Genomic DNA, 27071 nt, shown 5'->3' on the forward strand with positions numbered 1-27071 from the left:
ATTTGACAAATACACGTTGAAGTGCATTTAATGGAAGTTGTCTTTTTATTTTTGTGCCGTATATCTGAGTGAAACAGTTTCTTGAATGAAAAAAATATATATTGATCAGTGTATCAATGCATTTGCTGACTGTTGCAATTTTATGCAATAGTGATTTTATTTATGCATAGTGATATTTATGGTGGCTTTAAATATCTGGGGAAAATGCTTTTAATTTTATATAATATAGGAAAAAGTTGGACTGTAAAAAGGAAAAGTTGATTCTTTTTAGTACTCAAACTGTTTCTATGTTTCTAGGCTATGAGGGAAGAGATAAAGCTTATTTTATAAATTACTTGTGTATGGTGGCCAGAGAACAGCCAGAGGCTACAGGCCTGACATGAATGCATGCATGAGCTCTGTGAGGAGGAGAGCTCTTTAGTGATGGCCACTTCACACAGGAAAGAACAAAATTAACCCTATGAAGCCTACTGTGCCACATTTGACAGGCTAATTCCTAAGGCCTCTGAATTATCAGCTCAAGATCAAAACTTTGCTGAAAAACCTGTTGTACACAATCTATTATGGCTTCTGTTGTCTGATTGATACATTATGCTTTTGTAGCCAGTAAAAGTTATTTTATACTGCATGCATCATCAGACTTTTGAGGATTGTTCATCTCTCAATTATCATTGTACTGTATTGAATTATATGTTTCGCCCCACTATAAAAACTACGGAGTTTTGATCATAAAACTAAAATTAATAATATCTCTCAAAGACTCTCTGCTATAAAGATCTGATTGATTTACAATCTGGTAAGAATTTAATCATATCAGCAACTGCACCAAATTGCATATTTTTGCTAATTTTGGGCCTATGAATAAAATTTATGTGTTCTTTCATCCTCAAGTTTAAGCTCCACATTCTCATATCATACTATATGAGCCATAAAAGATGCATCAAATATGGAATTGAAAAAAAAAAAAAAATTCAGACAGTTATTTGTAAGGGTTTAAAGAGGGTTATATTTCTAAACGAGCCCAATATCATGATATTACCAGCATAGAGCACTTTGACTATTAATCCACACAGCTGCAGGAAAATATTGAAAAGAAATACACAAACCTGGGTATTTAAGCATGAGAAATGACAGATCGGTTATGCATTAGATGATCATTTGTGAAGTGAGGCATGATCACCTCTGCTATTGAATAATTGGACTGGAGTTTGTGTGATGACACAATGTTGATCCTTGCAGCAAACGAATGTGGAGCCCAGAAAGAGAGAGTTAGTGGGTAGCCTACATCTACAGTATGTGTGAGCAAAGACAGGGGCACAAACAGAGCAAATGAATTTCAGAGAAGAGGAGTAACAGATGGCAGATGACGTTTTCCTGTGAAAGTTAACCCCCGCATATTTTAAAAGTTAACTAAGTCCAAACCAAACCCAAGCTGCCTCTTGTCTATTTCCCTTGACGTTTCATTGCTTTCTGCTCACTTTTGTGCTCAAAAACTACTCATCTGTTACCATTACTGTATGTAAGGTCAGGGTAACTTGCAATGTCTAGCAGATGTTTTTCTTAACCAATTCTTCTTTTTTACTCACTGAAATACCGTCTTATTTTTTATTTTAACAAATGGAAACTTGATGGTTTCTTAAAGTTACATAATCTTATATTAGAGAATACAGAACAATTAGTGTCACTTTGGCTGCATTAACACTGTATGCCTTGATGCCCAATTCTGATTGGTTGAATATATCTTATTTTTATGATGATCAGATTATATCTTCATTTAAAATTGACCCATGTCTGATATCTACATTTACACTGTACACTTGGTAAAACAACCCAATGTAGACGTGCTGGCCAAAAAACAGGGTTGCCACTTCCCAGGTCAATGAAAAAAACCAACTGTTAATCAAAACTAGCCCAGTCGCATCTTTTCCATGGTTATCCCCTCTGTCAGAGGTCCATCCCATCAAAATCCCATTCCAGGGGAGATCACTTTAACCCACAAACTAAAAAAACTACCTGCAGCAACAGAGTTAAAGTACCCCAATTTTGCGTGAAAACCGCAGACTTGGCAACACTGACCGGAAAAGTATCCACCTGAGTTGACCACCTTTTTCAATGACATACACCTCACATTGACAGGGGGATGTCCGACCTGCCCTTTTACACGGCAGAAGCAGATGCACACATCCCATTCATATCAGATTTATTCCCACATACGAATGAGGCCTGAAACCGATCTGAGAATATCAGTATCCATGTGCTTTTTCCTGTTTATGTGTTCGTGGGTCATATCTGCTCTGTGCCACATGAGAGAGAAAAAATTTTAATTGGGTCACTTGAACCATGCAATGTAAATGCAGCCTTTGTGTCACAGATGCTAAGGCGTTAAGTTTTTGCTTATGTGTTAGTTTTTTCTATGGTGGTTGCAAAGGCATTCTGAGTGGTTGCTTATAGCACAAGTCAAAAAATTTGAATTTATATTTTAATTTTGTATATACATATTCAAATATCTTATTTTGTGTTCCACAGAAGAGCACAAGGATGGCTAATTGAACAAAATGTTGCTAAGCTAACAATTAACAAAACAATTTTGTAATGAAACAAGTTTGAGTAGTGTGCAGGATTTTTCCAGGATTATATTGGACTTTTATTCAAAGTACATATATGAATGATTTAGGTGTGCAAGGCACTATTTGGAATGAGATAAGTAAATGATGACAGAATTTTCATTTTCGAGTAAACTATGCCTTAAACTGTTCCTAAAAGCACCCTAGGACGCAGTGTACCGGTGTAGGGGTATTTTATTGCTGGAGAATAAATCAAGACCATTGGCCCAGTGGAGAATCACTGGTGAACAGCGCTTCCTTTACTGCAGTGCAACCCTTCAGCAACACATGCAGCGTGGTTAAAACCAGCAGGCTAAGAATGCTGTGTTCCTCTGCTCCCACAGGAAGAAAGACTCATTTTTTTTCATTGAGCTCATTTTTACACAGGAACAAACTGACTACATACATGGTTAAAGACAATTGTAGCTAATCTCTGTAAGTACATGGTGTACTATGAAATGTCTAGTGCTGGATTGCTTTAAAATGGCTTTAATTGAGCAGTCACACATCTTTAAATTGTGTGTAGATAGAGCTGTACCATTTACAAGATATTAGAGAAAGTGGATTTTCAATCAGGAATTGGACTTTACATGGATGTTTTGTTATCGTGATCTCAATGATGAGGAAAGCTTAAAAATTATCCAGTAAAGCCACTCATAAAAACGTCTTTATCATGCACGCTACATTAATGACTAACCAGAGTGCAAGAAGTTTGAAGGAGTGCTCTTTCATGGTGATGTCATTGAGAACAAGCTCAAGAGATGGGGGTGCATGGGAACTCCTGGGGGACAGTTTTTAACTCTGTGTGTGTGCGAGTGTGTGTCAAACCCAGCTGCCTGTCCTCAGTGTACTGAGGGCCTGACGGTGTACCCAGGCTGTGAGCCAGCCAATCAAAACGCTCTGCCAGCAGGGCCTCTCATGCATATGCTAATGAAGCCCTCACCCTGTGCCCTGTCATTGGGAATAAAAGAGGGTTTTGTCACCAACTTTGCAGCATTCTGGAACTACTACTGTTTTATGCAAAAGCGACAGGACAGAGGATGAAAAAGCTCATTAAAAAAAATAATAATAATAGTATCGCATCTAATCTAAGGTTATGTGGAGAAGACAAGTAGTCTGCAGCCCCAATTACCAGCATTCATTTGATCAGTTACATTACAGAAGATGTTCTTTTTTTATGCACAGTCTGACTCTGAGAATGTGCAAACATTCAATGCTTCCTTCACACAAAGTTTTAGCACTGAATATATGAATATGAATATATGTGTTATGTGTTTTGATGCCCCCTTGGTTTCCTCTTGGTTAAAATGAAAGTACATTTTAATAACTTTCTTGTTTGAGTAGTTGCTAAAGGGATTCCTTCAGCATTTCAAAGTGGAAAAGTGTCTACAAGAAACTTTATTATGTTTTTGTGATGGCCTGACATCTATGTACAAGATGCCATGTTGAAGTGTAGTGAATTACAAAAAGCAATACTACAAAATAAACCAACATATGCTCATTAGTAAAAAAAAAAAAAAAAAAAGTTACTGTAAAACAACAACTTTTATCATTTTTTACACAAATTAAAAATTCAAGGGTAGACTATAGATTAATAATAATGTGAGGTGCCTTACATAATATTATGTTAAGATCTCCAAACACTTTTACCATTGTGCATTTGTAAACTAATACATTTTCATATTTGCATCACATAATAACCAGCTTGTATGTATGGCTTTTGTGACATGAACTTGCTCGGTAGCGCACCTGGTACAGCATAGCACTTGCAAAGAAGAGCAAATGGGAATCAAATCAGTCAAACAGACTCATGATAAAAGTTTTCAAAGACATGTAGAAGCAATCTACAGCAGCATGGTTGATTAAGCTAACGTGATTTGTTATGTTTCCTCTAATTAACACTATTGGTTAGGTCTATGGTAGAGTTAAGCGTATGTGATACATATTTTTCAAACCATTGCTGTAGTTACGATCCATGCCTGTCGATTTACCAGCAAAAAAGCTGGTTATTGCAACAAGCAATGTTAAAAAAGAAAAAGAAGAGATCGAACAACAATATGTGTCAAGCACCTGTATTCACATATAAGCTATCGAATTGAGAATTCTTTGCTGTGCAGCTGTATGCATACACTTAGCATATAAGTTTGGCATGACACGTATCTTAACTACTACTGAAGCTCCTTTGATGTGCAAAAAAACAATAAAAATAATAATGAAGGAAAAACATTTCAGCTCCAGCATAAGTTCCCACAAGGCATTTTAAATTGACAATCATCCATGTCTAAGAGACTAGATTAAGCTGCAAAGATACAAAAAGTAATTATGCATGAAAGGGAACATGAGATGTAATGATCTTATCTGCTTCGTGATTGTGAACAGACCAAAGCTTTTCATCCATTAAATCAAAAATAAAGATGTACAATAAAAACCACCCTGATACCTACTAATAAACCCAGGGTTGCTTTGATTACAAGGGGTCCCAACACAAATACAAGAGGGACACCAGCATTTACTGAGTAAATCTGGGAGTTCCAAGGAAAGGAAGAACCACAAGTGAACCAGAATCATTTAAACTTTCAGTTCCAAAATCTGAAACACAAACCCCTGTGAAAAAGAAATGAAAATACACTTGTAGTCAAAAATATATATAATACATCTTTTTTGGGTGCATTATCCCTTTAACTGGGTCAAAAAAGCACTTTTAAGTTTAATATAAATTTAATCCAATACATTCCCTTTTAATAGCAATTAAGTTTCTGAACACAATTAAAGAATATACTTAAGTGCTATCTGAATGTAAAGTACATTAGTTCTGTATTTGCACTATTTTTAAAGTATGCTAATTTGTACTTTGGGAACAAGGGAACAAACTAAGGAAAACCAGTTTGGTAAAAGTATGAGGACCCTTCAAAGCAATTCTACTCCAAGTATCAGTTAGCACTGGTGATGTTTAACTAACAGAGAGACGCCCGCTTACTTCATTGGTCTAAACGGCATCTCAAAAACATGAAAAATATGTTGTTGTCTAAACACAATTTTATGTGCAGAGCAAACTGTATTCTCCTTGTCGTTCTTGCTGTTTGTGTATATCTGGTGATGGTAACCTGTTAAAGGGGACAGGAAGTGGGAGGAACGTACAAGCAAGAGTTATTAAAGCCACAGACACAAAACCTCACAAAAAGGGTTGCTTACAGAACAGGATCAGATGTGTCCCTTAAAACAGTCCCAGCAAATAATTGAAATTAGATGATATGAACAGTTATTTAAAAAAAATCTACAAGAAATTATTTTATCCAAATCTCCCCAGTACTTTTCTGAAACTCATGTGCGAAGGCAAAATAAAGATTTTCCATGATTTGTGAGCTTGCTATGAGAACTGATCAAGATAAAAAAAGAAGCGTACTGCAAAAAAAAAAAAAAAGACGTCCTCAGGCTGTAAAAAAAAAAGTGTTACTAGTGATTCACAAACAGATTACTCTTATAAGCCTGTTTCTCAGTGAAAAGACTCATTGACTCACAAATTATCAGTTTAAATATGTCTTAAATTATTCTGACAAATCATCATCTGACTCTCTAAATTATAAGTCGTCATTCCTTAAATTGATATGAACTCAAAATGAAGCCAATTTTATATACTTGCACACCTTTACTGACTGGATGTTTATATGATAACTTAAGTTAAAGATATACATTAGAAAGTTTTTTTCCCCACCTATAGGACAAATATTTATTCAGTTTTGTCCTCATTTAACCTCAAATTTAAGTAAGGCAACATAACAATGGAAAATGTAGGTGCTCGAGTGCAATAGTGACCCACTTTTAACGGTCTAATGGATGTTTTTCATTACAGCTAGATCAAGCCCAACAGTCTGGCCCAACAGAGAAATGCAAGGAATGACAATGGCTCTTATTTTCACTCTCTTTGCCAAGAGATATGCTAACACTTCAGCAATGCACAGTATTCTCATCGCCAGTGGGAGGAAAGTTTCGGTAAAGGATCATGGGACGCTCACATGGCCATGTGGAGCACTTTTTCTCAAGTGTTTATCAGAATCCATTCAATACAACATAAAAAATTGTGTCGCAAATTAAATGTCAAAAGCAAAATCCTATTACTATTTGATAGCATCAATGTAACATAGTACTCCTACAGTAGCTTTTTTGTAAAGGTTAACCAAAAAGAAAAAACCCTAGCAAATGGACAACAATGATCAAAAACTACTGAGTGTGAATTCATTAAAAGACAGTAACATTACAAATGCATGACAAAGAAAAAACCTGACTGACTCGTTTCCTCTAAAAAAAACAGCATGTTAGCACTTTCAGTCCCCCAGTTAATAAACTAGGCCAACACAGAATCAAAGAATATCACCCAAAACACTGACATGTTAAAACTTTTCAAATGACATTTTAAAACCTTAAAATCTAAATCTCCTTTTTTTAAATACAGCATCTCTGGCTACAACACTGTGACTGGATGCTGCTTTAGGAATTGATGGCTTTTTGTTCTCCCCAGAGAATCTCAGTGACCTCTCTTTGTCTTTAGGGTACGTGTGGGACACGCTCCATTGATTGGGCTCTTCCCCAGAGGGCACGTCATTTTGGACACCAGTCACTTTCACTACAGGGTCAGTTTTACCACAGCCATCTCTAAACGCATCATTCATTGCTAATCAATGCATTAGACCCTTAACAGACATGTATAACTCCAAGACTCAAAGTCACACAACACACATCTAACAGTATACTCTCTAAACAAAATACACAAAGGAAACTGGTACTTAATGGCCAATGGCAAATTGTCTTAACACTTCAAGTGTTATATCAAGTATTTTAGACCTTGCTAACTTTAACCTCTGGTTTTCTGTTGTGCACTGAACACTGTTCTTGAGAATTCTGCTAATTTAAATGCCATAAGAATGATTTGCAACAGTCTGGGAAACAGGTTAGAACAGGTAAATCGTACTATTTATAACATATTTATAAAATTATATGTACATTTTTATATTTACACATTGTAACTAATTGTGTAATTATTATTATTATTATTATAAATTATAATAATTATTTTAAACATATTTATTTTGACGTCCCTCCTTTTTTCTTCTTTTTTCTTCTTTTTTTTGGAGGAGGGACCAAGAACAAATCCACTGGCACAATTCTGGCTAACAGAAACTACCCTCGTTGAGCTCCGCATCCATAAATAAAGCTTCTTGAAACTTTAATTCGACAAACAAAATTCAGTGACTGAGTTTCACCTTTTACATTTGATTTAAAACTGATGCAGTTCATGGAGCAGCACTATAACCCACTGACTCTGATGCAACAGACTCTGACCCTTGTGAAACGAAACAGCCTTCTTCACAGAAATCCATCAACATTTGAGTCTGATTACAGCAGTGGAGATCTACAAAAACAGAAAACGCAAGTTGAGGAAGCCCGAAACCACAGGAAATCTGCACTCTCGCCCAACAACTCTTCACGTGCTGCTTCAGAGAGCCTTTTTAGATGAGACGATAGTGTAAATGATCCACCATAAACACATGGATATTTTTTAACAAGTACTTTGTTACTTAACTGGAAGCTAGAGATGAAGGAATTAATCATAATAAGTTGGAATAGTCTGAAAAGATTACATAATAATAAAACCTTGCTTTGATGACTGCTGGAAATGAACTGTTTATGAAGGAGTAAAACTACTAAGTAAACACAAAAACAAATAAAACAAATGTTTTGCAGAATATAAATTAATGATATGGCTTTCACAGCTACTACTCTTACATAAGTAAATAGTGTCATTCTCCCTGTTTTGGGTTATGTTTTTTGGCCTGTATAAATAATAAAAATGGAGGAGCTGTTATGAAATGACTGACGCTTTATTTTCTGTTGAGTTTAATTAATTAAAATAAGCATTTCCTAAAAAAAGATGAAAAAAAAAAACTGTTGACATTTCCTCAAAGACAAATCAAAAGGTCTCGCGAGGTCAACTTTAACACTACAAATTACTGTTTGTAGTATGAATGTATGTAATATAATAACATAAATCTCAGCACTCGTGTGTTTGATATTACGCACGTCCACCATACTGTAAAGCCATTTGAGCGTATTTGGTGTTATTATTATTGACTGATAAATCACTTCACTGAAGCGTATACGTTAAGCGTATATACAATAAAAAGCTCATAAATCTGTCGAGGTCAGAGTCCTGAAAAGCCTTGTTGTGGCTCGGGTCTTACCGGACAGCTTGTCTGGTTCTAAGCCGCTCTCGGTGTCCAGACCGCAGGTCACGAAATAATCCGCGAAGCGGCACGAGCTCGAGCTGAATCCGGTGCTCATTGTGAGACGGCTCCGCTTGTGTTCCTCTGTGTGCGGGTCTAGAGGAGCGCATAGTACGAGCTCTCTGGATCACTCTGCGCAGCCATTGCAGATGCGGACCAAGGCAGGAGCCCCGAGCGCCAGTCGCATTGTGGCCTCCGCCTCCGGTAACGTTAAAAGCAGCTCTCGGACCTCGGCGCTACTCCTGCGCCTGCGCACCGCTCTGCTCGGGATGACGTTATGCGCTGAGCATCATCGAGCGCGAGGACACCGAGCCGAAGCCGCCGCTTCACACTTCCGCTGCAAATACATCATCGCTTCTTTAACAGCAAGTAGAGTCAAGTCGCATATTAAGTCGTCAACTAAGAATTAACTTTAAATAATCGCATTAGTGTGGAGTGTTTAAAATTAATCTTTATAAATTGTAGCAGCAAGGTAATATTAGTTGTTTGATGTGGCCCTCTGGTGGTGCGTTTGGATATCGAAAGAATAGAACAAGTGCGAAACGCAGCACTTTAATGTCTCGGATTTTGACAGTGTGTAATGATATATTGTACGTGATGGTTAGAATGTTTTCCTTTTGGATAAAAATTTGAGTAGTCTTGGACTTGCCAACACAAGTAATCAATTAACTTAAGTTATTAATATAAATAGATTATGAATTATAAATAAATAAAAAATCTATCTCAAAACTCTAAAATGAAAAAAGTGATGGTAATCACAGCAGTATTGTTGACAGCAATTATTTGTCAATTTTCAGTCATTCTTCCTCATATTGTAAATATGAATGCCAAATGAATTTAAATGTTATTTTGAAGTTATTTTGCTTTTGATACATCTAATATTTATTCAGCCAATTATTTCTTCCAGTACTCATTTGAGCTCTTACTTTTCAACCGTTTTCCTCTTTATAAAAAGTTTACATTTATAACCCACCGAAGTGGCAAGACATCAACAAATATGAATGCCAAATATTATTTTTTGGAAAAATGTTTCAAATAAAATAACAAATATACTGTAAATCATCTTAAACGGCTCAAAATGTGATACTGTATTTTTTCTTTTCTTGGTTGTTTCTTTTAAAGCAGCCTTCATTTCAATATAATGTTATAAAAAGAAAAGCAAACACACACACACAGTAATCCAGTTAAAACAGTTAAAATGAACAAGGGACAAATTCAAAAGAGGCAAATGTTACTAATGTTACTGTATTTAATCATGTCATCATATATTAAACATATATATGCAATATATTACACAATATATTATGTTCCAAGAAGATGGACAGACATAAATGAATAGATTTTTAAAAAAAAATACAGCACATGATTTGTAATACTCTAATCAGTAACATTCATTTATTGATAGAGTTCTGTAAAAATATGCTAGAGAAAAATCAGGATGAGTACAACTTTAAAAAATTATAAATGGGTCCGAGAGAGTACAGTGGTGTTCAGTGCCATCCATGTTACGTCAAGAGACATTTACAGATGACAAAAACTAAACGTTTGGGTTGATATTCAAATAAAAACTGCAGATATATAAATGAATGCAACATGAGAGAAATGACTCAAATGAGGTAAGGAGGTTAATGATAATAAGAACTGTCCCTCATCACACTCTTCCACTTAAGAGAAATTTCTGTGCAAATGTTTTATTGCACATATTGTGGATTCGGTTTCCTTTCCAGACAGGAAACTAGTACATTGAAGGTTTATTTAGAAAGGTATTCAGAAAAAAACATTTATTATACAAAATGTAAGACCTTTTTTAGGACTGATTTATTTTACTGAAAGAGAATTTTCACTGCAGAGGGTTTAACTGCATAAAGTTCTGCCGATTAAATGAATAATTCAGCCAAAAATTAAAATTACTCACCCTAAGGCCATCCAAGATACAGATGAGTTTGTTTCTTCACCAGAACAGATTCAGAGAAATTTAGCATCACTTGTTCACCAATGGATCCTCTGCAGTGAATGGGTGCCGTCAGAACAAAATAAAAAAAAAAAACATCACAATAATCTACACACGTTTACAGTCCAACAGTGGACTTGTTTCTTACAAACACGCATCTTTTCACCTCACAAGACATTCATTGATGGACTGGAGTTGTTTGGATCAATTGTGGATTATTGTGATGTTTTTATCAGCTGTTTGGACTCTCATTCTGACGGCACCCATTCACTGCAGAGGAACCATTGCGGAGCAAGAGACGAATGCTAAATTTCTCCAAATCTGTTCTGATGAAGAAACAAACTCATCTACATCTCGGCTGGCCTGAGGAAGAAGATATTTTCAGCTAATTTTTGAGTGAATTATTCCTTAAAATCATATACAGTGCTTTGGCTTGACTAGGTCCAGAAAACCAGCTGCTAGAGTTACTAATCTCCTATATTTCCAAAATGTAATACTTCCCTCTGTCACATGGCTAAAATTAATATTATAAGCAAAACACAATATATCTAATCAGTTGTATCCAAATGTAAAGGAAGAAAAATAGTTTGAAATGTTAAAACAGGTGTTAATAGTTCAGTACATGTGATGTCGGTAAATGCTTTCCATTTCTTTTACTTCAAGTAACCTGTAACATCAAGGCTGTTATATTATATGCAATCTACAGTCTTGATCTGTAATACTAATGGCATCATCCATATTTATCAGTTATCAATTTGGAAAAATTAGGTGTATAACAAGAGCTAAGCAGTATTTTCTACAGTTAGCATTAGTACACAGGGCACTGTTAAGAGATTGTCCATTCATGAGAAATACCCAAAAAGAAGGTTTCTGATGCATGTAATACCTCATTCTCAAACACGTTTGAATATTAAATTAGCCATAAGAATAAAAAAGGTCGCAGTTGGCACTTTCCTTTTTAGCTCAGCAACTTCAGAGGGACTGAAAATATGTCTCTTCCAGTGCATCTCACATTAATCAATGCGGTTTTGTGGAAAATATTGAAAATCCACTGAAGACATTGATGTGGAAAATAACGCTAGAGGAAATCGGTGATGACAGAATTTTTCATCCCATGAAAGTACTGTGGAAACAATGGAAGGTGGACCTGCCTGGCCCATCATATGATGAAACGAGAGTTTGTTGTACATGCACAAAAGAAGAGAAGAAAGCTTTAGAGGACCAGTATCATTCCTGAGCTGAATCAAGCAGGGGTGGTGATCTCTACTCAAGTTTCTGCTGGAGTTTCTTCTGAAAGCAGACGGGCAGGATGGAGAGAACGGCTAAAACTCCCAACACGAGAAGAGAGTTCCAGGACACGGCCTCGCCGGCTGTGGTCAGCTTGTATAACGTCGTCCCTGCGTTTATCGCCACAAACGATGGCGGAGCCACTCCTACAGTACAGATCAGATAACAGCCATTAGACGAGCTGTCAAGTGATCAAAAACAAAGTGAGCACAATCTCAATTAACCCTCTTGTGGCCTATGATCATTTTAGCCTGGAAAAAATAAGTACGGTTTCAGTTTTTACATTTTTTCATACTTCATCAGAGTGGTATGAAACTTGGTGACATGATTAGAAAAGGTTTATAAAAAAAAATAAAAAAAAAGAGCATTGTATTTATTTAAATATATGGCTACACAAGTAGAGGTACATCTAGTGGTTACCCCACAGCATTACTGTGCATATGATTTTCTTTGGCAAGTGTAAATCGTAATGGATTCTGTTAACACTAAATGAAAATAGCAAATTGCTATAGATTCCATTTACAATAAAATAGCAGGATTTTCTTATTGCAAATAGTGGCAATTATCTCATTATAAAACCGTATACAGTGATAATGTATTAAGTGTAAATAATCATTTTTTAAATGGATGCCACCTTATTGTGACAAAGCCCTCCCTACACCTACCCTAACCCTGAACGATGCTTTTTCAACTTTTCGATTATCACCATTTTCATTTGTATTGAAAATAAATGCCTTTCCAGTTTGATATGAGATTTGAGAAGTAAAAAAAGTTTAGCAGAAGGTGGATATATATAAAAAAGGAGCATTTAAAAAGGAGAAAATTGCTTTTGACAACCAATTCCTTGCATGTTAAATGCATCACCAACAAACTTGTGTTACTGTAAATTGTTTCCTGTAAAAGTGATCTTGTGTGAAGATTAATCCTACCAAGAAAGGTCCCCAGGAAGAAGACACCCAGAGGCACATTAATGACCGGCGAGGTGATGTTGATGAACCAGTTTGGAAGGAAAGGAGTTATTCTCAAAAAAATGATGTAATTAATGAGGTGCTCTCTGTGCTTGTCCACCTGCAATTAAACAACATTGGCTCAACATTATAACCAGTCAATTTACATACAAAAGTGAAAGCTATTCATATGAAAATCTCACCTGTTGTGACCATTTCTGAGCTCTCTCCGTGAGGTACTTGTACACCATCGGCCTCCCGACTAAATACGACAACATATAGCAAAAAGACGCCCCAAGGCCTGAACACTGTAAACCATAAAACACAACAAAAAGTCAGACCAGAAGACAATGTTTGGCAGACAGACTGTTTTGAAATGCATTTGACTTCAAACAAGGAACTTACCAGACAGACCAGGAAGAGAGCTAATGGAAAAGGGTAGAGATAGCCAGACAGTATACTGAGAAATATGGAGCCTGGGATGGCAAACGTCTGAAGGCTGAGAGGGTTTAGTTAAGGCTTTACCTCAATAGTGGAAAAACTTAAAAACTCCAAATTTGTCATGTATCTGATACAAAAAAATAAATAACAGAAACTACAAGCAATTTTTCTGCCAGCGAGAGACTGATTTAAACTGTAAAAACAAAACAAAAAATTGTTTTCATCTGTATTAAACTCAATGTAGTGTCTAACTCGGTCAATAATGTTGATTATCAGTCCCTTGAAACAAATCCAGATTAATCATGGCACAAAGGATACAAGATATATGTAGCAAAGTACGCTAAAAGCACTTGAGTGTAATATGTGTCCTTGTATTTGGACAGCACTGTTCCCAATGCCTTGGCGTCATCCATGTCTTTAGGAATTTTGATTTTTTCTCTCTCGTCTCTGCAAGGCATGAAGAAAAACATCAATATTTGTTGAGTCACCGTAAAACACCCTTTATGTTCAGTACACAAACTACACTCAGAGGGGAAGCAGACCTACTCGCTTAGCTCTGGGAAATTTCTGAACAGCAGATACATGACACAAGCCGAGCAGGCAAAGATAGTGATGAGGAGGAGGACTGACATGCGTGCGGAGGCTCCTCCTGACGACTGGGCTCCTGAGAATGAGTCAAAAACACATCGTGAATGACCTTGAATATCTCCTGTGCAACGTGTTGCATACATTTGCATCAGCGGTTCACACTCCTCAAGGGGATTCAGGCCCTGAGAGCTCTGCATGTGGAGAGCTGGAGAACTACTACAAAGCTGAAAATCACATACAACCAATGTTCCCTCTAAGCTGCGCGCGTGCGCGGCCGCGCAGGCCAGTTGAAGTAGCCGCGCAATAGATTTTTCAGACCGCGCACATTTTTCAGACCGCACAATTTTTTTTTTCAAGGGTTAAACATCTGAGCATCAAAGGCGATGCAGGCTAGGTAATAAACATTTAAAATACTGAGATGTGACAACCAAGCCGGATGTAGCCTACGTTAGAATGTTTACATACAAGTATCCTAGGTTACTCTTGGCGGGCGCCCCGCAGCAGTTATACAGTAGGCTACCATGGCGAAGAGAAAGGCAGATCAGGTGCCCCAGAAAAAGGTCTGCCTAACGTTTAAACATGAGTGGCTAGATGAAATAGTCCAAACTGACACAAAAGATGGTCCAGGTAGGATAAAACTGTCAGACATATTTACATATGAAGAAAGGAGTGGCGTGATCTGCAAATTCTGCTCGGAGGCAAAAGTGAAAGGAGAGTTCGCTCGGGGGAAACATTGGTCCGAGTGGAAGCTTGATTACCTAAAGCGTCATCTGACACAGAAAGTCCATGTAGACGCATTGAAAACATTAAGACTTAGACATGGGAACTCTATCGATAAAATTCTCACCGAAACTAATGAATCCCGAGAGAGAAGAATTCAGAGAGCACGATCCGACCCTGAACAAATAAAAATATTGATCGACAATGTGATGCTAGCAATTAACACCAACATGTCCATGTTATCAGTTCAGGATATACACACATATAAATACGTCGACCTACCTCAGAGTTGGAGAAGCAAAAATTATGCTTTTGAATTTGTGGAATGCATCAATTCAGTTGTGCAGACTGAGATGATAAGCAGCATAAGAAATGCTCGTGTCCACACACTAATTGTGGATGAAAGTACCGATATCTCAGTGCATAAGATGCTTGTCCTTTACATTAAGTTTCGGGAGCAAACTGATTTCAGTTACAAGACCGTTTTTGCTGGAATCATTCAGCTTTCAGGATGCACTGCAGAAAACATCCTTGATGCCATTACCAAGTTCTACGCAGACCATGCGCTAGACATGAACAAAATGGTCATGTTTACTTCAGATGGTGCTTCTGTCATGTTAGGCAGACATAAAGGAGTGGCTGCTTTACTGAAGCGTCAGGTACCGCACCTGACTGAACAACACTGCGTGGCCCATAGGGAGGACTTAGGAATCGATGACGCATGGAAAGATGTCCCTATAATGAAAGAGGTAGAAACGCTACTCCGGACAGTATACTCCATGTTTTGCAGATCATCTGTGAAGAAAGCCAAATTCACAGAGATGGCAGAGGTTTTAGAAGTGGATTCGCTGTCTTTTAGACCGTTGAATGAAGTGCGTTGGCTGTCACGCTACCAAGCTGTGCACGCTTTTTTGCGAAATTTCAGCGCGTTGACCGAATACTGTGCAAAAGATGCTGACTCTGACCCCATTGCGAAATACTGTCATAGAAAACTAACCGACACCAAGTACAAATTTGCTATCACTGTGCTAGCAGAAGTGCTTGAGGAACTCGCTCAGCTGTGCACCTGCTTACAGCGCAGTAATCTTACGGTCATGGATGGGCACTGCATTGCCAGAGCGAAAATACAGAAACTACGAGCGCAATATTTAGGAGAGCGAGTTCACTGGGGCAAACGAGCGCTCGCAGTTTTGGAAAGTGAGAGTGCAGTGAACACACGGGACATTCTTCTGTTTGTCCATAAAGTTTGTGAGCACTTGGATGCCCGCTTCCCTGAAAATGAGCTCAAAGAGTGGGCTGCGTTTGAGCCGGACACGTTGGATCATGCAGTTGGTGAATTTGATCATGGGCTGAATGACGTGACCAGTCTGGCGAAGAAGTTTGAAGCGCTTATGCATGAAGCAGACGATTCGGTCCCGGGGCGCATTTGTCAACAATACAACGAATTCAAGTTCATGGTTAATGAAAAAAGGAAAATCGGACTGCTCAGATCATTTTCTGAGATTGTAACCTGGTCGCTGAAAAGTGAGCATTTTCCAGATCTGGCACAACTTCTTGACATTTGTGGCACATTCCAAGCATCCAGCGCCGACTGTGAACGCGGTTTCAGCCTAATGAATGCCATTAAGACAAAATCGCGCAACCGCCTTGAAGTTTTCCATTTGGACCAACTGATGAGAATTAAATTAAGGCAAAAAGAGGGTCCTATAGACCTTGACAAGGTCTACAACCACTGGAAAGGGGACAAAGACAGGCGAGAGAAGATTTGAGGTAGAAATTTATTTCCAATATTTTCAATTAGACCTATTAGGCCTACAATATAGATCAAAGTGATCTTGATTACTGCAACAACATTTTGACATAATTATGTTTATGTCATAGAGTCATAACCTCTCTAAACCTTATTGAAACCTTATCAACCAAATATCCTTTAAGTTCAACTAAACTGACTGGTAAAACACCATCATTAAAATCTTCCCAAAGTCCAAACATTATAAAGGTTATTGAATAAATATCAACCTTGTAAACATATTGATGCATTTGCTGTCATCTCTTTAAATCCCCTATGGCTAACGCAGGCTCGTGGTCATTTTCGGCAGGTCGTGTGGTTGCGAATTGCTCACAGTACTGAAATGTGCGCTCAGAAAAAAAAGAATTTGCTCAGTTCTGGAAAAAATTAGAGGGAACATTGCATACAACAGTGTGACATCATCTTAAAGGAGCAGTGCGTAAATGCTACCACATTACTGACACCAAACTGATTTACAAAAATAACTAGTTTACTTTTAAAATCTAAGGTGCTCTCACTGTGCCAAGTGGTTTACAGGCTGAAGCACAAGTCATTGCATTGTGGTCTTTATTTAATTCATTTAGATCAACTTTAATCAAATTAATTTAACATAAATTAGCATTAAGCTGAACTGAAGATTTTTTTTTTTGCCTTAAATCTGAATCTTTTTCATATGGCCATTTACAAAAACTGTCATACAGATCTAGTAGATTTGATTTGAGAATATTTCTGCTATGCAGTATTAAAAGAGATTTGGTTTACTCAGCATTATGATGAATCAGAAAGAGACCATTCATACCAATTTCAGTCCAATTTCTAAATGAAAAAAATAATAATAATTTGCAGTGTTTTTAATTAGCCCTGTGACGCCCCGGGTCAAAATGTTGAAATATTTTGACCAGTTTAATATCTTCGGTGGATTTAGCATGAAATATTAAAAACTAATTTTGTATCAATAATAGCAAAATGAATAAAGTATGCTACAACATGTATTTTTTATTTTAAGAATGGCATTTTGAAACATAAATAACAATAAAATATTATAGAGAGAGCAAATAACATATACATAAGTACTTTTTACATTTTATAGCAATGTTTATTTTACATTTTTGTACATTTAAAATGACTTAATATTAAACATACACTTTTTTGGAAAAACGTATATTTCAAAAGCACTATAATTTCTTTAACTTTTCTCTCTAGCACCTAATGTTATTAATAATATGACGATATAATAGCTGAAAGGATGAGAGATGTGAAACAAAGGAAGCGGATATCATCACTGCATTACACAATCCTTCAGTCCATGTTATTATTAGCCAAATAAAGTCACATTAAGAACCATTTCAGGTGAAGGTTTGCTGTAGATTGTGTTGATTTCTTCCATTGTGAGCCACTTCAGAACCGACTTATATTCGACAAAACTGAAGAGTTCATCAATATTACATTAGTCCTGGACAGTCAACCTCCAGCTGTCAGATTTTCCGGTCTTCGCAAAAAAAACTATTTCTCAGTATATATCTATTATTATCGTGGAAAACTACACAACACCAGTGTATTAGACTGATATCAGGGCACACTGTCAGGATGAACGATACCTTTGAGGACTGGAGTTTGTTCGGAGGGCCTCGGCTCCGGCTCTACCAGCGGACTGCTCTCGGTCTCACGGTTACCGCTTCTCTTCTTGACCATGATGATCGTTTTCAACAAAAGAAAATAACGAAGGTAGATCTCAGAACTTAACCGAGATCATGTGTCAATGTATGAGCTAAACGCAAGGCTTCAGCCGGCTTTCTTCTCAGGATCCCGGTGATCTGTGACGGTGTTTTCTTCTTCCTCGGTGCTGTTCAGCTCGGATGACAGCGCATTTGTCAGCCGCTACTGCCATCTAGTGAAGACATCGAGACATTAGATTGTGAATTGACAACAAAAAGTACAACGATTTTTCTGAAGCACCTTGAAGAACCACGTAAATACCACTGTACATAAATAACCTTAAAATAAAAATAAATAATAATAAAAAATAAAAACCCTACTGCGTCAACAGTGTTGGGGTAACGCATTACACGTAACTTGATATACGTAATCAGATACTTTTTCAAGTAACTAGTGAAGTGATGCGTTATATGAGTTTTGGTAATCGTTCAGTACCATGGCATCTATCAAAGCATCAAATTATAAACAATATATAACATATGACACCATATAATGCAATGTCATATAATATAAAGCATTTAAAATAAATAATAACTAAATAAATAATACAACCCGAATTCCGGAAAAGTTGGGACGTTTTTTAAATTTTAATAAAATGAAAACTAAAGGAATTTCAAATCACATGAGCCAATATTTTATTCACAATAGAACATAGATAACGTAGCAAATGTTTAAACTGAGAAATTTTACACTTTTATCCACTTAATTAGCTCATTTAAAATTTAATGCCTGCTACAGGTCTCAAAAAAGTTGGCACGGGGGCAACAAATGGCTAAAAAAGCAAGCCGTTTTGAAAAGATTCAGCTGGGAGAACATCTAGTGATTAATTAAGTTAATTGATATCAGGTCTGTAACATGATTAGCTATAAAAGCTTTGTCTTAGAGAAGCAGAGTCTCTCGGAAGTAAAGATGGGCAGAGGCTCTCCAATCTGTGAAAGACTGTGTAAAAAAATTTGGGAAAACTTTAAAAACAATGTTCCTCAACGTCAAATTGCAAAGGCTTTGCAAATCTCATCATCTACAGTGCATAACATCATCAAAAGATTCAGAGAAACTAGAGAAATCTCTGTGCGTAAGGGACAAGGCCGGAGACCTTTATTGGATGCCCGTGGTCTTCGGGCTCTCAGACGACACTGCATCACTCATCGGCATGATTGTGTCAATGACATTACTAAATGGGCCCATGCAGGAATACTTTCAGAAACCACTGTCGGTAAACACAATCCGCCGTGCCATCAGCAGATGCCAACTAAATCTCTATCATGCAAAAAGGAAGCCATATGTGAACATGGTCCAGAAGCGCCGTCGTGTCCTGTGGGCCAAGGCTCATTTAAAATGGACTATTTCAAAGTGGAATAGTGTTTTATGGTCAGACGAGTCCAAATTTGACATTCTTGTTGGAAATCACGGACGCCGTGTCCTCCGGGCTAAAGAGGAGGGAGACCTTCCAGCATGTTATCAGCGTTCAGTTCAAAAGCCAGCATCTCTGATGGTATGGGGATGCATAAGTGCATACGGTATGGGCAGCTTGCATGTTTTGGAAGGCTCTGTGAATGCTGAAAGGTATATAAAGGTTTTAGAGCAACATATGCTTCCCTCCAAACAACGTCTATTTCAGGGAAGGCCTTGTTTATTTCAGCAGGACAATGCAAAACCACATACTGCAGCTATAACAACAGCATGGCTTCGTCGTAGAAGAGTCCGGGTGCTAACCTGGCCTGCCTGCAGTCCAGATCTTTCACCTATAGAGAACATTTGGTGCATCATTAAACGAAAAATACGTCAAAGACGACCACGAACTCTTCAGCAGCTGGAAATCTATATAAGGCAAGAATGGGACCAAATTCCAACAGCAAAACTCCAGCAACTCATAGCCTCAATGCCCAGATGTCTTCAAACTGTTTTGAAAAGAAAAGGAGATGCTACACCATGGTAAACATGCCCCGTCCCAACTATTTTGAGACCTGTAGCAGAAATCAAAATTGAAATGAGCTCATTTTGTGCATAAAATTGTAAACTTTCTCAGTTTAAACATTTGCTATGTTATCTATGTTCTATTGTGAATAAAATATTGGCTCATGTGATTTGAAAGTCTTTTAGTTTTCATTTTATTAAAATTTAAAAAACGTCCCAACTTTTCCGGAATTCGGGTTGTAGTTAACTTTTGGAAAATATATGGTTGAACATGCAAACAATTGTACAAAATTAACTTTTGAGCCAATGTATTATTTTGATGTTTATTTTAGTGATAATTACTTATAATAAATGTATCACCCAAAAAGTATCTATACTATTTTACAATGAGTGTAAAAAAATGGTAGAAATAAATAGCATTTTGTTTACACTTTATGTTCAAAATAGTAATATAAAGCGTAAAGAGACATAATATGCTATTTGTACTAAAATAAATATTTCTTAATAATTTGGTACTAAATAAATTAACTCAGCAGTGGTGGGTTGAGTTAGTGATTTTCTCTAAATAGACACTGCCAAAAGTAAATGCCCCATAAACCTGTTATCTGATTGGACAACATTTAGCATTAAATTATGAGTCTTGGTTATCTCTGGTGAGGAATCTTGGCAGACTTGCATTGCTCTTTTAAGGTCCTGCCCAGAATTTAAGGAAGGACTGTGATCAGGAATCTAAAGCTTTTGTTTATTTTTCGCTAATCTTATGTCGACCTGATATTTATTATCAGTCATTGTCCTGCTGCATTACCCAGTTACATGTTTGAACATTTTTAATTCAAGTGCCAAATGATAAGTTGTTCCATCTGTCCATAAAATACTATCCCAAATAATCATCCAGATCAGATGATTAGACATTCGTTGAGGTTTGCAGTGGTTTTTGTTTTGCATACAGGGAAATCCAGAACACAGCTATTACAATAACAACACATGGGAGTTATATTATATCATATAATGATATCACTTTTACAAAGTACAAACGATAAAAATGCTGACAGCCAATCAGAATCCACCCAACTTCAAAGCACTTGAGTATTTCATCAAGCAGATGACAGAACTGCAGCACATGCTTGGAACAAACTGAATGTTTTTAAGCCGTTGATGTGGACGCTAACACAGTAATCATTGTAGTTATCTTAAAAGGATCATATGATGCTTTTTTAAAGATAATTATTTTGTTTAATACTGTTTTCAAATACTGTACATTATTGTAGGTCCTCTCTATGCCCCGCCTCTCTCAAACGAGTCATTTTCTAAAGAGTCCCTCGTTCTGACAAACGCAGTCTGCTCTGATTGGCCAACTGACCCAGTGCATTGTGATGTAACGCCCCTATCTATAATCATGGAATTCCTTCATCTTTCAAAATAAATGTAAATACAGTTAATAATGTCCTTAGTTTTACCATCAGTTCAAGCCGAAAGAGGAACAGAGTCACGTGACAGACACAGTGATGAAGCTTGTATGTGTTTGCAGTACACAAGCCATGGATGGTTAAGACAGCTGACTCCACTGTGTGATCGTCACATGCAGATATCATACTATTGGCAAAACTCCGCATTTGAACATTCAATAGCAAATACTTCAACTAATAACAAAACATACTTCCAGTATTCTGATTCAGAAGTGCCAGACTGTTGTAGCAAATCAGAATGACCTCCTCTCCTAGATTCACGAAACGGTCGTCCATAAAATGCATTACTGTTCTGTTGTAAGTAATCTTAAAGATTTTTAAACGCATCTACCTTCTGGAGGCCAAATAAAGACTTAGACTTTAGACTTTTAGACTTTAGACTTTATTTGTCCCCATAGGGCAATTGGTTTTGCAGCAAGATAAACACAGAACAGTCACAGATGCACAAATACAAGACAAAAACACATAAGAAATACTTAATGTAACAGGCCCTTGTTAAAGTAAAATCTGACAATTTCATAGTATAGCAACATTTCCATAACCATCCCCATTTCAGCAACAACATCATCAAAAACAAGCAATACTATACATATTATAATAATAATAACCCCATCACTATTTAATAGTTATAGTCTGTCTACTCCTCCGGGCTGAATTCATAAACAAGATGGCTCTCGGGACGAATGAATGCTTATATCTGTTATTCTTCACTGGAGGTAATCTGTACCGAGACCCGGAAGGCAATATCTGGAACTCAGAATGAAGGGGGTGGGAGCTATCAGAGATAACTGCGTTGGCCTTCCTAACTACCTGTCTATCATACAGGACAGAAAGGCTACTCTGCTGGACACCTATAATTTTACTACTGACCTTCACTATATTGGAAAGGGCAGTTTTGGCCTTGACAGTGAGACTACCATACCAGCAAATTAATGAGAATGTTAAAACAGACTCAATGTATGATTTATATAAAAGGGTCTTTGTTGGCCTCTTTTGCAAAGCATTTCAGTGTTAGACACAGTGATCAAACTGCCTAGATACTTGTATGTGTCTACGAATTCCACCATCTTCCCATTTATAATAGTGGTCTGTGGAGTTGATAACTTTCGCCTAAAATCAATCTGCATATCCTTTGTCTTTTCAACATTTAGTTGAAGGAATGCCCTATCACACCAAAGTGCAAAATCATCCACAACAGGACCATGGTCACTTTCCTAATTCGAGAGGAGACTGACAATATCAGAGTCATCGGCAAATTTTAAAATATGTCTATTTTCATGCTGCGGCAATCGTCAGAATAAAGAATATAAAGGAGAGGTGAGAGGACACACCCCTGAGGAGACCCAGTGGATGATGACATCTCCTCAGACAAGCAACCATTCACCCTCACTCTCTGAGTTCTGTCGGTTAAAAAATCAAGAATCCATCCCACAATATTAAAATCGAGGTCAAAGTTCTTTAAGAGCTTATCAACTAAAATATGTGGTTGGATTGTATTAAAAGCCGATGAAAAATCAACAAATAAAATCATTGCATGTGTTTTACTACCTTTAAGATGTTTGAATAAAGTGCTTTTGCTTTCTCCTAGATACACACAGCATCTCCCTGACATGGCTGCTTCAACACTAACTGTGTTACTGAAACTACGCCTTCTTTCTTTGCGTGAACATTTGGGCGGCATTACACAAATGGGGCGTATTTAAACAAGGCATTTTAGGGAAGCGTGGCAGAGTCTTAACTTTGATAAAGAATATCTCTTTGGATTTGCATGTTAGTCTTTGCAACTTTACAGATCTTCTTTTTTGCACCAAGAGCTTGTAACACTCCAAAGAGAAAGGAAAACTTGAAATCGCATCATATGAGCCCTTTAATACTTATCATTCTTGGCAGGAACAGGACTTAAGCCAGGGGTTTCCAAACTTTGTCATGCCACGTCCCTCTAAGAAAAAGGGTTGGTACAATGACTTCTTGGAAAATTTATAAAATGTACAACAATTCTACATGATTCTATTCATAACATGAGTCAGACTGGTACAGTGGAATATAGTGTACTAGTAGTACACTAATAGTAGTGTTTTTAAATTAATTAAAATGTGGAATGTACATGAGAATGTTAACTGTAAAAGCATGATTGACAAATCAGTTTTAACAGTAAAGAAAAATTCCCTAAAAACAAGTTCACGACTAAAATATGGTAAGTGTATAAGGAAGTTATCTGTGACAGGTTGATTGACAAGTCATTCCCTAAAATCGGGTTGACAGCTAACTTTAAAACAAGCCTTGGTTTCCTTGTCTGAGTTTTTCTTGAAAAGTCGTACAAACACAAAGTTGATGACAAATTGTAGAGGGGGCTAAGCATAATTATCCAAACTACTTTACATTAGGTAAATTATCTGATAAATGGTGGGTGGAGTTAGTGAAAATAGACTTTATTAGCCTATTTAAATAGACACAGTTAAAAGTAAATGCCCCCATAAACCTGTTATGTGCTGTGGTTTTTGCATTGCTGCTCTTCCAAGAAGTCTACTTGACTCATTCTTATTGTCATGAACACTGACTAAAGGGCCGATTACACCAAGGACGATAACTATAACTAAAGATTTAATAAGCTTTATATGAGAATATTGAAGTCCACACCACAACTAAAACAATGAGTACTCAGATGAACAATATTGTAATTGCGCGCCTATTTTATCTCTGGATGATGAATGATAAAAAACATTCACGGTTCAGAAACCTATATTATCATCAGTTGCTGTGGAAGCTAATGTAGTTATTGGTACACTGGTTAGTCATCGCTCTTGCAGTGAACAAGCGTTAAGTCTTAAAGTGGAAATGAGAGCACTTTTTTGGAACCCACTGAAACCTTTTACATCTCGACCTCAAACCTAAACTTAACAACATCTTTCCAAAGCCACTGGATTCTTGTGCTTCAGCCCGCTGTCACGACGGGAAAGGATTTTACCGGGGCGGACCTATAGAGCTTTTTTCTTTAAAGAAACTTTTTGGGCATCACACAGGCCAGAATTGCTGCAGCTCAATGAAACTTGGTGCACTCTGAGCAAGCAGTGTTTTCATGAATGTACGAATTTCTGGCGAATTTCTACGAATTTCAGGCTCCTGTCACACACGGAAATCATGCTACAGATTATCACTTTGACCATTTTTAATGAGCTCTATGTATGTGTGTTGGTCAGTGTTAAGATTTGAATAAAAGATAATAAATAAAAACCTCTTCATACAGCAAAGTCGGCTCTACAAACGCTCTGCAGATTTAGGCTTCATAGCTGTACACAACTTTTAAAATCAGAACATATTTTATAACACTATAAGCATCATAAACTTAAATGACTGTCATACACTAAAATATGTTTAAGTCTTTCTGAACATACACACACACACACACACACACAAACACAAAATACTTGTGCCTCATAAGAAATTTGCTCCAAATATCAAACCATTTAAAGGGATAGTTCACCCAAAAATCTAAATTATGTAAGTAATAACTTATCCTCATGTTGTTCCAAACCCGTAAGACGTCCATTCATCTTCCGAACACAGTTTAAGATACTTTAGATTTAGTCAGAGAGCTCTCAGTCCCTCCATTGAAGCTGTGTGTATGGTATACTGTCCATGTCCAGAAAGGTAAGAAAAACATCATCAAAGTAGTCCATGTGACATCAGAGGGTCAGTTAGAATTTTTTGAAGCATCGAAAATACATTTTGGTCCAAAAATAGCAAAAACTATGACTTTATTCAGCATTGTCTTCTCTTCCGTGTCTGTTGTGAGAGAGAGTTCAAAACAAAGCAGTTTAGTGATATCCGGTTTGCGAACGAATCATTCGATGTAACCGGTTCTCTTGCAACCAGTTCACCAAATTGAACTGAATCGTTTTAAACGGTTCGCATCTCCAACACACATTAATCCACAAATGACTTAAGCTGTTAACTATTTTAATGTGGCGGACACTCCCTCTGAGTTCAAACAAACCAATATCCCGGAGTAATGCATGCACTCAAACAGTACACTGACTGAACTGAAGATGAACACCGAGCCGAGCCAGATAACGAACGAAACATTGACTCGATCACGAGTCAAGAACCGGTTGCATCGGTTTTTGGATCACCAGTACTTCTTTTGGACAGTTCGATTCAATAAACCGGTTGAAGAAAACGGTTCACCGGTTCTTTTGCGCTCGACGATTTTGCGATGATTGCCCTTGATTCAAGCCTTCGGTTTACCTGGGCTCATAAAATTAGCACAGAATCAGTTCAGAATCAATCACCAAAATAATCAGTTCGGTTCAGATGCTCTGTGTGTCAGTCTGCTTCACGCTGAATCACACAACACATGCGCAGTATCATCAGCTCCTCGGTTCTCGAATCGCGTTCTCGACGCGTCTGACAGAAACGGTTCTTGACTCGTGAATGAGTCAATGTTTTGTTCGTTATCTGGCTCGGCTCGGTGTTCATCTTCAGTTCTCTCTTCACAGCAGTTCAGTCAGTGTACTGTTTGAGTACATGAATTACTCCGGGATATTGGTTTGTTTGAACTCAGAGGGAGTGTCAGCCACATTAAAAAAAGTTAACAGCTTAAGTCATTTGTGGATTAATGCGTATTAGAGAGGCGAACAGTTTAAAGCGATTCAGTTAGATTTGGTGAACTGAATGATTAGTTCGCGAACCGGATATCCAGACTGCTTTGATTTGAACTCTCTCTCACAACAGACACGGAAGAGAAGACAATGCTGAATAAAGTCGTCGTTTTTGCTATTTTTGGACCAAAATGTATTTTCGATGCTTCAAAAAATTCTAACCGACCCTCTGATGTCACATGGACTACTTTGATGATGTTTTTCTTACTTTTCTGGACATGGAGAGTATACCGTGCACACAGTTTCAATGGAGGGACTGAGAGCTCTCGGACTAAATCTAAAATATCTTAAACTGTGTTCCAAAGATAAACGGAGTCTTACGGGTTTGGAAATACATGAGGCGGAAATTATAGTATGAAGCAAAATAAAATCCAAGTATGTAACTATTGAACACAATGTGAACCATATCCCAACACAGCAAAGAAATTCATACACAAAGCAAAGAAAAATGATACAAAAACGAGTTCACAGCTACCTTTGAACCACACAAGTACATAACCGAAAATAAAAATGACAATAAAAGCTTTGGAGGACCCATGCTGTCTAGAAGCACAACAACTTTACAAAATTATTATTTATTTGTCTGGATTTTTCTTATAGTAAAATCTGCAAAAATGTAGTGAATGTCAATTTGTAGAGGGTTTTAAGAAGCATTCATTAATTGATAAATATAATAGCAGTCCACTGAAAAAATCAGATGACTATACAAATGT

General features: G+C 37.1%; 2 protein-coding genes across 4 annotated transcripts in view; both read right to left on the reverse strand.

Annotated features, from left to right (window-relative positions):
• The window catches only part of LOC132126396 (DENN domain-containing protein 5A-like), a 46771-nt gene extending 37658 nt beyond the window's left edge, over positions 1–9113 (reverse strand). For 2 of the 3 annotated variants that reach the window (XM_059537633.1, XM_059537624.1), the window contains exon 1: positions 8840–9112. In XM_059537633.1, coding sequence (XP_059393616.1) covers positions 8840–8939 — 100 coding nt within the window. In that variant the 5' untranslated portion in view covers positions 8940–9112. Of the gene's footprint in view, positions 1–8839 lie in introns of all 3 variants that reach the window. The other variant, XM_059537642.1, reaches the window with a different exon arrangement.
• Positions 9114–11409: 2296 nt separating this feature from the next.
• On the reverse strand, positions 11410–18461 carry LOC132126409 (transmembrane protein 41B-like). The gene is made up of 7 exons (XM_059537656.1): positions 18203–18461; positions 14054–14171; positions 13826–13954; positions 13472–13565; positions 13270–13374; positions 13049–13187; positions 11410–12265 (listed from the first exon to the last, which is right to left on the reverse strand). The coding sequence occupies exons 1-7, from the start codon at positions 18294–18296 to the stop codon at positions 12096–12098; spliced, it is 849 nt and encodes a 282-aa protein (XP_059393639.1). The 5' UTR covers positions 18297–18461; the 3' UTR covers positions 11410–12095.
• Between the last annotated feature and the right edge of the window lie 8610 nt (positions 18462–27071).

The sequence above is a fragment of the Carassius carassius genome, chromosome 3 (genome assembly GCF_963082965.1).
Source record: "Carassius carassius chromosome 3, fCarCar2.1, whole genome shotgun sequence".
Lineage (NCBI taxonomy): Eukaryota > Metazoa > Chordata > Actinopteri > Cypriniformes > Cyprinidae > Carassius > Carassius carassius.